At 30.3% G+C, this 12,050-nt stretch overlaps 1 protein-coding gene across 1 annotated transcript in view; it reads left to right on the top strand.

Moving 5' to 3' along the window:
• Positions 1-11,846, top strand: part of LOC143084957 (uncharacterized) — a 44,197-nt gene extending 32,351 nt beyond the window's left edge. Inside the window, exons 16-28 of the mRNA XM_076261055.1 lie at positions 607-643; positions 916-1,013; positions 1,298-1,435; positions 1,842-1,987; positions 2,532-2,667; positions 5,019-5,168; positions 5,487-5,586; positions 6,240-6,313; positions 7,995-8,120; positions 8,673-8,783; positions 9,614-9,759; positions 10,459-10,594; positions 11,611-11,846. Coding sequence (XP_076117170.1) covers positions 607-643; positions 916-1,013; positions 1,298-1,435; positions 1,842-1,987; positions 2,532-2,667; positions 5,019-5,168; positions 5,487-5,586; positions 6,240-6,313; positions 7,995-8,120; positions 8,673-8,783; positions 9,614-9,759; positions 10,459-10,594; positions 11,611-11,682 — 1,470 coding nt within the window. The 3' untranslated portion in view covers positions 11,683-11,846. The remainder of the gene's footprint in view (positions 1-606; positions 644-915; positions 1,014-1,297; positions 1,436-1,841; positions 1,988-2,531; positions 2,668-5,018; positions 5,169-5,486; positions 5,587-6,239; positions 6,314-7,994; positions 8,121-8,672; positions 8,784-9,613; positions 9,760-10,458; positions 10,595-11,610) is intronic.
• Positions 11,847-12,050: the final 204 nt, after the last annotated feature.

Here is a 12,050-nt window from a genome sequence, read left to right as displayed (position 1 = left end):
TTCTCTACAAAACGAAAATAAGTTTCATAAATTCTATGCTTCAAGTTATTTTAACGCCAAATGAGTCCATAAAGTAAATGCAAAATAAGTATTCCTCTTATCCATCCGAAAGGTCGAAAGATATCCTGTATCACAAAAGTTAAAATTTCTAAACTTTTTAACTGTATTGAAGCAGATTTCTTCTTAGATGATGAAAATCCATTTATCCAGTTCATCCGCCCACCAGCATAGGTATCGACCCAGTTCTAGAAAACGATATAACGTCTTCATGAATAACGTGCTTCCTACGAGCTGTTCTTGGTCGTCATAACCGCAGGAATATTAGATTATGGCTGAACGTAAGGGGATTAATGACCGAAACGTACTTAGAGGGACGAAAGATACCAGAGGGACAGTCAAACTCATAAATCGACTGACAATGCCATGGCTAAAAATGAAAAGGACAAACAGACGAACAATAGTACACATGACACAAAATAGAAAACTAAAGGATAAGCAACACGAACCTTATACAACATGCTAGTACCAAACACAATAATAGCATAAAAAAATTACATATAAAAATATCAATCACTTGGTTTCGTAATTTATTTTTTATCATTGTAGAACTATAATCAGGAAAAGGCATACATAGCATCACAAGGTAACGGGGAAAAATCATGTACTTTTATGTATTTGTTTTTTAACTAGTACTTTTTAATTAATTTCGAATATGATGGTTTATACATGTAATGTTTTAATCCGATTTTCCTTGCCTGAAGCAAACTTCGTCATTTATATTCAAAACTTAAGTTTTCTAAGGTGACCATCGGAGCGATGGAGAGGTTCACTCAAGAATAATGCTATTTGGCACTTTTTTATACAATTTTGACGTTATCCTGTAACTATTCATATTTTGTATTTCTCAATATGAAGGTCCTAAAAAGGTGACGATGAGAGATTTCTGGCATATGATATGGCAAGAGAATGTTGGGAAAATAGTGATGGTAACACAACTTGAAGAAAATAAAAAGGTAACACACTACATGGGGATAATTTCAACATCTTATTTCTTCTGGGAATGATTTGAAAGTGTAACAGATTTTATAGGTTGATTCTCATGAGCATTATTAAAAAGTATTTTGTCGAATGAATGCTCAAAGACATAAATACGATAATTTTAAATGCTGTTAATGCAACATGATTTCGTTTACTGTTCACGTTATTTGACACTTATTATAATAGATTAGAAGCAACATATAACGTGTGATATTAATGCGATACCATAACTGAATTCATTTTTATACGTTTTCTTCAGAAAAAATGTGAAATGTACTGGCCTGAAACAGTTAATACACCAATGGTAGTAAACAACTATATTGTTACAATGAAAGAAGAAAGAGAACATACAGTTTATGTGTACAGATTGCTCATAGTATCGAACAAAAATGTCAAGGTGACAAAATAAAATATATGATATAAAGACATTATCGCTATTTTGAGCATTTTTCCTTTGATCTTTTTTTTTTTATTTTTCATATTGTGTTACTCGCTTGAGATTGAAAATTATCGCTAGAAACTAAGGAGGCACGTTGCGTTGCTAATGAAATTGACAACCTCGTCATAGGTCAAATAGCGATAAACAGATTATCATTGGTCATCTCAACTCGACTGCTTTTCTCGCTTTCGTGAGAAAATCAATCTCTTTGAGATGAACACCAATAAAATCCCTTTTGACTTCGATTATTTTTTGTCACTACCAACACTGATCAAAATATTTTCAAATTCAAATGTTAATATCTTTATATGAGTATATGTATATGTGTCGTTATGACCATCAGTATAGTTTTTTCTAATTATAGAACGAGAAAGAACGAGAAATTCATCATTTTCATTTTACTGAGTGGCCTGACCATGGTGTCCCAGACAGCATCAAAGTGGTAAATTTTTACAGAAAGGTCATGAGTAAAACGTGTAATCAACTTGGACCGATTGTTGTGCACTGTAGGTATGTGCGTTAGGCAAAAAAAATAGGAAAGTTCAAACACAAAAGATTTGAAAACCAACAATGTCTAAATATTTTATACTTGAGTTGTCTGACAAAAAGGTACCTTCAATAGTCATAGCAAAATGGGGTAATCATTGTTTGAGGGTTCAGGAGCTTTTAAATTCATCATTTTAAAATTTGAGAAAGAAATGTTATAAATCATAGGAAACCGATACATCGACAACTGAGTATTTACCACTTTCCACTCGTAACAGTAACTTACTTTTATCAGTTGAACCATCATATCTTATATTATATATGATAAATTTGAACTGAAAAAAAACTCATATGTATAGCCTGTCTAGATCTGTTGAGATAGTTATTGTGTAACTAAAATAATGAACTAATAGTCAAACGTTAGTTCAATAGTTGTTAAGAACTATGTTTTGAAATCAATCTTTCTTCACGTACATATTAACGATGTATTTGTAAATGGCTGGTTATGTTTTGTTTAGATTAAAAATATTTTGTATTTTGTTATAACATATATACTTTATGAATTTAGTGCTGGCATTGGACGAACAGGGACATTTATAGCTGTAGATGCATTGTATGAAAATGGAAAGAAAGTAGGTTATATAAATGTGATGGAATGTATACAGATGATGCGAAAAGACAGAATGAATATGGTTCAAACATATGTAGGTACAATATAACAAAAACCATTAACACAGTTTGAAAGCCAAGTCGCATGACTTGTTACTCATTTCCAATTTTTTTTAATTACTCTAAAATTTAAATGTCTTGCTTGTTTTAAATAAATATTTGATTGGGAAATGGGAAATGAAACAAAATATTTCTGGCTTGAAAAGAGACCGAAACACGGCCATTAATTTGGCTAACTGCTTTCCAGAAGAAGAAGAAATTGTGATGTGATGTTATATCAACTTATGCTTTGGATTTCAAATATTTCTCGCCATGTACATTTTTCTACGATTCCATTTTACTAAATTGATCGATATTCGGTAAAATTATATGAATACAAAATTATAAATTCAGAAACGACAAAATTGTATTGAAATTTCATTTGCTAGGAGCTAAAATTATGAACACCAAAGGAATGACACCAAACTATGAAGAAAAAAATAATTCTTCAAATATCATTCTGCATGAACTTAAACAAACTCTTGTTCATCGATGTCAGTCACCAATTGAAATTAAAACTGCTACTTGCTTTAGTAAAATTGAGAATGGAAATGGGAAATGTGTCAAAGAGACAACAACCCGACCATAGAAAACAAAACAACAGCAGAAGGTCACCAACAGGTCTTCAACGTAGCGAGAAATTCCCGCACCTGGAGGCGTCCTTTAGCTGGCCCCTTAACAAATATATACTAGTTCAGTGATAATGAACGCCATACTAATTTCCAAATTGTACACAAGAAACAAGTAAATTGTACACAAGAAACAAGTAAATTGTACACAAGAAACAAGTAAATTGTACACAAGAAATAAGTGTTCTCCTATGAATAAATATATTTGAATGGAAATTTTTAAAATAGAATGCAAGTTTAAACATCCACAGCACCTTGATATAAAACTGAGAAAAATGTATTTAAGAATGTAAATATAAAACCAAATAAAACTCAAAAACGTAATATACAAATACAATAACCATTCGTGACCGTATCTGTTAAACCTAGAAATTGGTACATGAGATAACCCACAACTTAAACTTCAGAAAAGTTTTCCCAAATAAAGCTTAGGTAATATATTCGTGGGGAAGAAAAATCTTAAAATTTCAAAAGGTTTTAAAAACTTATATATAATTATGACCATATCATGTCAACACTGAAATACTGACTACCGACCTTGTTGGTTATACATTGCTTTATTTTGGTTCAATAAAAACATTCAAAAATTAAAATAAATGAACACAAGATATGCAGACTCATTGATGACGCTAGAATCAAAATTATTCAAAAAGGCTAAACAGAAAACAAAATTGAAAAGCATTGCCGACTTAAATTTCAGAAAAGTTTTCCCAAATAAAGCATAGGTAATATATTCGTGGGGAAGAAAAATCTTAAAATTTCAAAAGGTTTTAACAACTTATATATAATTATGACCATATCATGTCAACACTGAAATGCTGACTACTGGGCTGGTGGTACTTTTAAAAAGGGGGGATAATTTCCAACAGCAGTTGGACACACCTTGTGGGTTTAACTAAACTTATCATCGATACAATTAATAAGGTAGACTGAAAAATATTATAGGATAAAACACATTTTTTCTAGAGGTTATTGGTGTGTAAACCGGGGCGGTTAACTCACAAATTGAATAAAAGTCCGAAATGTGTTTAATCCTTATAATTCTTCAACCAAACAAACGCGATTAATAATTTACATTATTACTTTAATTTGAAGGCTACTATATGTACCATCAGAAGCACAATGGCATGTTGTAACTAAGGAGTACGCCGCCATCTTGACTTTCTTAAAAAATTAAATGTTCGATAAATGCAACAGAATTTAAAATGAACTGGCACCTACCTCAAAAACTTTATTTTAATTAGATACTATCCGAAGCGTACAAGTTACGAAATAAGCTTCCGTCTGAAAGTTTTCAATCGTATGACGTCGTGTTTTGCCATGACATAAATTCGCCAAATCATTCGTGAAATTTCCCGGAATTTTATTTAAATTTTATTTTTATACATTTTCGAAGCTTTAGTGTATTTGTTTTATTTTATTTTATTTTATTTTTTTGATTGTATATGCATTAGAATAGAAACAACTGTTATGCAATTGTTTTATAATCTCAACTTGCTGAAAATCCCAGTATCCCTGCAAGAATGTGTATCGCGCATGAATAGATTACAAAAGTAGTTTCGGAAACATTGTTTATCGAGGTGTAAACCCAGAGAAAAATTCTACTTGACCAATCCAATTCAAGTATTTATAGATATGCAAATGATATAAGAATTATAATGAAATGAACTGTTTTCAGTTACAAAGTAAAAATTCCCTGGAGTTACTTTAAATTGCAGGAACAATATGAGGCAATATTTGAAGCCTTGTTGGAGTTGTTCACAGTACCAGATACGTCTATACCGAAGAACGAGTTTTGTCAATTTATTTTGGATCAAGAACAGAGGAAATTACCACAAAATCAAAAGCTTTATAAACTAGAATTTCAGGTATATTTATAGTCAAAATATAGAAAAGTGGGTTAAAACAAATGTTTCTTCAACTATATCAAATACCCGCTTAAAAATTACTTTTTTGTGTTTCAAAAACATTGTTGATTGACCCTGTTTTATTTGTTTTAAATGTATTTGTTAGAACCATACATACTCTGTTATTTTCCATAAGGGTTTATAATAATAAAAACAAATTAGATGGAATTTCATACGGCTAGTTAACTATAAAGTATATACATACTTTCTCTTTACAACCATCTACCTTAAATTAGGTACTATAACCAATTGTCAATAAAAGTTATATATTTGATTTAGAGATTGGAAACCCTGAGACCCGTGTATCCTCCATCAGCATTTTCTGCTGCTACATCAAAAGAAAATATATCGAAAAATTCGAATAAGAAAATATTTCCACGTAAGTAAGGAATACATTTTGTTTATTCAATTATTATTATGCTCTGGAAAACGATATATTTAACATAATATTTATAATTGACTGAATCTGAAGTCTATCAATACAACCAGGGAATTCGTTTATACATTGTGACTTGGATGAAGGGTTGTCTAATTTGTACTCGTACCACATCTTCTTATATCTATTTGTCCATCATTTTCGAAATGCCTGCACTATTTCAGGATTATTGCATTTGTTTTCAACATGTTCCGTAAATTGACAGTGTTTGATTTTGTCGTTTTTTATGGACTCTCCTTTTAGAATTTGCATAGAATGTATTATCAATCAATATAAACAAGTGAAAAACCATTGCCATAGACAGTTAATTTTTAATTTAACAATGTCGTCAACAAAAAGTATGTATGTCGTTTATTATGTGCGATATTTCTAGCGATCATATTCGACATTTATTATTTATCTTTAGTTAAAAAAAAGTGTGGTCTCGGATAGAAAAAAACAAAATACACTATAATATTAGATATTTTCCTCTTAAAGATAAATTGATGGTTCCTTAACTCAACTTCACTATATTAGAAATTGAAGAGATCGTTGCAGAATTTATGACAGAGCTCTAACAATTCCAAAGTATTGAACATATATGATTTTTGTTTTAGACAACAGATATAGACCTTATACAATGTCATATTCAAAAACGCGCAATGATTACATCAATGCAGTGATTATTCCCGTGAGTAAACTTTGTGTTATAATTGATTTACATTAGATTAAAAAAATACATTTTGCCAGATACAAGGAATGATTGAGGAGATAAATTGATATCAGTCCCTGTTACTATATATTGCAATGCAGGTTTAGGTTTAGATCATATATTAACGTATTGAAAGTTGCATCTAAAAAATTAAAACATCACATTATACATGTAATGCGGTCGAAGCGCTCTTCTGAATTTACCCTCATCAGGAACGTTCAAAGCCAAATAATTGAAATCTAAGGAAGTATAGGAACTGAAATCTATATCATCAAAAAGGTCTTATTTGAACGTTGTTTCTACATATTAACAGTTTTTATGCAAATATTGATTGCTAAAAAATATGAATTGATTTTCCTCTTTATTAGTAAATGGGGACGAAGTCCCCTATTACAGTAGAAAGATCAATAAATTAAAAAAAATATCGGAAAATTTCCCGAAATTTTCATTGTACTAATGAACTCCAAATCGTTCAATTTTATTTTTTTTTTTGTCGCTTTTTTTAATTCCCGCATTTGCGCAGAACGCAGAAATCTTCTTCCTTTTCCGGACTCGTTGTCATGAGACTTTGAGTTATCTAGTAAAATATAGGAACTCAAGGAACACAATACAAATTTAATTTTTAATAATTCTTCAAATGTCTTTGATATGAATAAACGTTACCTGATGATCGCGTTTCTTTGTTTACATTGAATATGACGCCATAACTTAAATAACGTCACAAGTAAAATCCCTAACAACAGAACCACAATCGGAAACGTTACGGTATTTCAGTTTATTTTTCAACAGATTTGAACTTGAGTTACAAAACAAATAAATAATACAGACTTCATCCCCTTTCACAGGTAATGCTTGTCTCATATTATATCATGAATTATGATCATTACTATAAATATCTTTATACAATTTTAATGTTTATAAAATTTAAGACTTGTCAAATGATTAACATATAAGTGCAACAAGTACCTTGTTTTGCTTACAAACAACATTATGATAGTTTGTACTTTTTTGTGATAAACAACACAGCGAATGATTTTGTTTACCATATATTACTAATATTCAAAAACACAGAGTAGATTCTTTATTTATTAGATATTTTTTATTCTTTTTTCTCATACACGTATTTCTCTAATTCTTCATCAATTTATCCCTTTCTGCATCCATTGTATAACAAATATGAATCAACGTGTGGTTTGTTTTATCTTAGTACTTCATTGGTTAAAATCTTTGATTATGACGTCGAATTTTCTTGCTTTCTTCTGAATTTCCTATTGTGACGGCATGAAAAAAGGCGACAATGTCTGATGACGTCACATAGAAAGAACACATCTTTTTGCAGATCATTCGAAAAGAAGGAATAAGTTTGCCAGCATAATGTTAGAAAATCATTAGAGAAACAGATTCCACCACCTAATCTCGTGTAATACGATATTTATCCACTCTCGGCAAGCCTCGCGTTTTAGATTTGAAAATTTAACTGTCTCGAGTGGATAAATATCGTATTGCACTCGATGCAGTGGTAGAATCTATGTTAATCTACTGGGATGATCCAATTATTTATTTTTTTACATGCCTGCATCTACTCTACGATAACAGTGCAAAATATGATTTGTCCCATTTGTTGGTATACATGGATAATACAATGCTATTGTCATTACAGGGATATACATATGCCAGTAAAATCTTAGTAACTCAATGCCCTCTTGAAGAAACTGTTGTTGATTTCTGGACAATGGTATATGACCATAACTCTCCTATTGTTGTTTTGTTGGACCAGTTGAACAGGGTAAGATATTGTTATGTGATCATAGAGTGTATGCAATTAAAAAATCGAAAGTAAAAAAACAAATTCTTTTTTCATTGTCTAATTAATCAAAATGTGTCACTTACAAATTAAACGTTTCTCTTAAAAATCTTTAAAAAGATCTGACAAAATATCTTACTCACTCATTTTAAAAACTTATATGTTATATTAGAATATATAATGACAATTATGAGAAAAAAACTGAATAATTAAAGTAAAAAGTGTAAAGTTCCGTAATATGTAGTATTATTTTTCTTATTTATCATTTATCTATGTTCTACATTATATATTAAAAATGATAACTATTGAATATTTATTGTAATACTGTAACCTAGTACTCTTTATTAGATGTATTGGTTTTAATAAAGTATTTGAATAAAACCATACGTTGTTTATTGCATTTGAAGACACTGTGGGACATATTTTAAGGTGTTTCTTTCTCATTTGTATTTTATATACTCATCTGCTTAAATTTTTCTGAATAGGGTTGTATTTATAGAAGCTATCAAATTAAATATGATATTTTTCTCTTAGAATGCTCCGTTGTGGTTAGGTCGACAGGAAGTGCTGGAGTTTAAAGATTTTACTATTGTGCAAGACAACTCACCAAATCCCGAGGAGCTTAAACTTACTTTAAACCATAAGGTAAATGTGAAGGTTATAAAACATTTTTTCTAAGCAGAATAAGTTTTTTATTTGATATGCATTACACCTCTGTAACAAAAGTTATTTGATATGATTGCAAATGAGACAACTATCCATCAAGTTCAAATGTAGTGAACGTAAGAATTGAAGGCAAATGTGCAACCTGAGATCATGAATTAAATAGTACCATTAGAGCCATTTAAAACGTCACTTCAATAAAAAAAAAAGGGGGGGTGGATTAGACGTCGACGTTACAATATGAAATTTAAACAAAAGAACAAACAGACATCCATAATTCAACACAACACGATATATGAACACGAAAAACTAACGATTGACCACCTCAAATCCCATAATTTAAAACAAATAACTGTGAAAATCAATGTAATGGAAATTTATGCGACTTTCATGATACCTAATAAAATGTCTGAGGAGGTAAAAAAAAAAAAAAAGCTCTAATCACATATCGTTGTCAATATATCGGAATTTTATGAGACGGTCCTTCAAGTGAGAGGTAAATCTAGCTATAAAACCAGGTGTAATCCACCATTTTCTACTTACGAAGATGCATGAACCAAATCTGGAATATGGCAGTTGTTATCTATTCGTTTGTTGTGTTTGTTTGTTTGCCATTTGATTATACTTTTTGTTATCAATTTTCATCGGCATTCAGTAATTTTATGATTTTACTTTTCACATCAACCCAAAAAACAAAATCAGGTGAATAAACAGAGTAAGCGTCGCCTGTTGTAATCAAACATTGATCAATAAGCGATTTCATTCAACAATTTAACTTATGTGATAATACATTCTGATTTTTTTCCCTTCAGGAAAAGGATCCGATGTCAATAACTGTTTTCACCACAAGTAAAGTGAACAATGATGCAATGCTTCCATCAAACGTTTTACTTGACCTGCTGAAAAAAGTAACAGAGTACTGGAAAATACAAAAAGGTCCAATTACTGTTGTGTGTAGGTGAGTCTATAACATATGAATATCATTCATACAATGTGTCATTGGATATTCTGTTGCATCATTTATTCGTCAATGCAATATAATATGCCGTTCGTACGTTAATCACAGAGAAAATGTCAGCAACACTGTTAACAAAACACATTTGGAATTTGTATGTTTATCAAGATGATTGTATGTAAGTGTTTCGTACCAATGATGTTCTGAAATTAATACACGTCAAACATATTAAAGACCGCAAAATACACAAATGAATCATATTTGTATATTTCAATTTGTTGACTTTTTTAGAGTTTAAAATCATAAAATAGTAATGAGTAATGTTCAGACATCTTGTTATGTGCTAATTTTATATGATAGAATCTTTTTCAAAAACAATTTATCATTATTGCACAGAGACTAAAAGCTAATTTTGCCATGGAATTTGATATTGGCTTTCTTGAAAAGTGCATAGAGCATTCAAATAAAAAATATGGTTAAATAATATACCTGGTATGTTGCCGATGGGAATACTATCTTTTTTGTTATTTAAGATTATTTTTTTTATTTTCGACTACTGAAATGGTAATCCTTTCTCATCCAATAGGTTTAAATGTTATTGGCATGTTTATTAGACCAGTTATTTTTAGTTATTGTTACTTAATTAATTATACGGTCATGACATTGTTATTTAAACATGAAACAACCCCGTACTCTTTTTAGTGATGGTTGCAGTAAAAGTGGGGTGTTTATTGCCTTGAAACTTATCTTGGAAAAAATGGAGATAGACGATGAAATTGATGTTTTCCAAGTTGTTAGAACAATGCAAGTTAGACGACCCGAATTTTTCACGGAATTTGTAAGTTTCGTTTGAGTAAATATTATTTAGAAAATGCAAGTTGTTTACAAATATATAACGGAAGCAGGTAAAGGTACCAGTAGTATACCGGTATTTAAAATTCAGTCGATTGATAGAAAACAAATTAAACTAACTAAAACCGAGGGAAACAATTAAACTTAAAGAAAAAAACAAAGAACAGCACTAAGTGAAACAAAAACATATGTCAACAAACATAGCATCCAATTTACCCCTACCCCTTTAACATGTTCAAAATCATTTATTTTAGATTTTTATTTAAATGTAAGCTTTAAAGTTCTTCCATACTTTATTTATTCACCTCTAAGAAACATACTGGACGTAATACTTATCATGGTGTTTATTGTGTGTGATTTGACATGCTTTGCATTCATAGTAATCCCTTACTAACCAAGGGGGAAAAGACAACAAAATTATAAAAATTCCGTCCTTCTTTTTTTCAACAATGCATTAAATGTATGTCAGATCTGTTTTATAGTTAAATTGGTCTAGTTTCACAATGAATTGTCCAATGTTTTATTTTGGTGAATGTTTCAGATTTAGGTGTGATCTTTCAAAAAACAGCAAAATAAAATCGTGTATCTATTTTTTGAGAATGTTTAAGGCTAAAATTTAGAAAAAATCTATCACAAATGTTATGGTTTTTTTTCCAAAAAAAACAACCTACAAGGATCATTATGAAGTATGCCAATCGCATGTTTCATCTATTGAATTTTCATCAGTAATACTTGACTCACAACAGTTGAAGAAATTTTTTTTTAAAGAGCTTTATAATCAGTACATTCTCAAGGTACACACTCTTTTGTTCAGAGACACTTGTATATATGCATTATTTGAAAATAAAAGCACAAGCAAATGTTTAGTTTTGGTTATAAATTTCGATGTTTACTATATCCAATTCTATAAATTTTCCAACTCCTATGAGGTCAATGATATTTCCGACTGTCTGAATCATTTAAATATTGTTTCTTAAACGACTGCATGTTTCTTTTTGACAGGATCAGTATGAATATTGCTACAGGTGTATCAAAGAGTTTTTAGAAAACGACTCGGTGTATGCAAATCTATAGTGATACCAGACTCCGTGCTCAAAGGGTTTTTTACGACCAACAAATGAGAATGGCTATAACATAGTGTTATTGAAACATTTCAACTGTTATGCTTTAGATAAATCTGTCATTAATTATTAAAAATTGTTAGCGCTTCCATGCGTACAGTGATGCATACAGATAATTCTTATTCATATTTCGCCTTCGGTCTCAAGTAATGAATTAGCTTTACTTCTCTATGAGGGGTGAAGCTTACATATAATATCTCTGTTTAAAGAAACAAACTATATAACCACCTATAGCTGGCCGGTGACCTTGACCCTAGTATATAAGCACCTGTTCCATAATAACTTGTCATTATTTTTCTAGAGGGTTGAAGTGAACACTTT

This window comes from Mytilus galloprovincialis, chromosome 1 (genome assembly GCF_965363235.1).
Source record: "Mytilus galloprovincialis chromosome 1, xbMytGall1.hap1.1, whole genome shotgun sequence".
Lineage (NCBI taxonomy): Eukaryota > Metazoa > Mollusca > Bivalvia > Mytilida > Mytilidae > Mytilus > Mytilus galloprovincialis.
The sequence above is the reverse complement of the archived record's forward strand: the minus strand, read 5'-3'. Positions and strand labels throughout refer to the sequence as shown.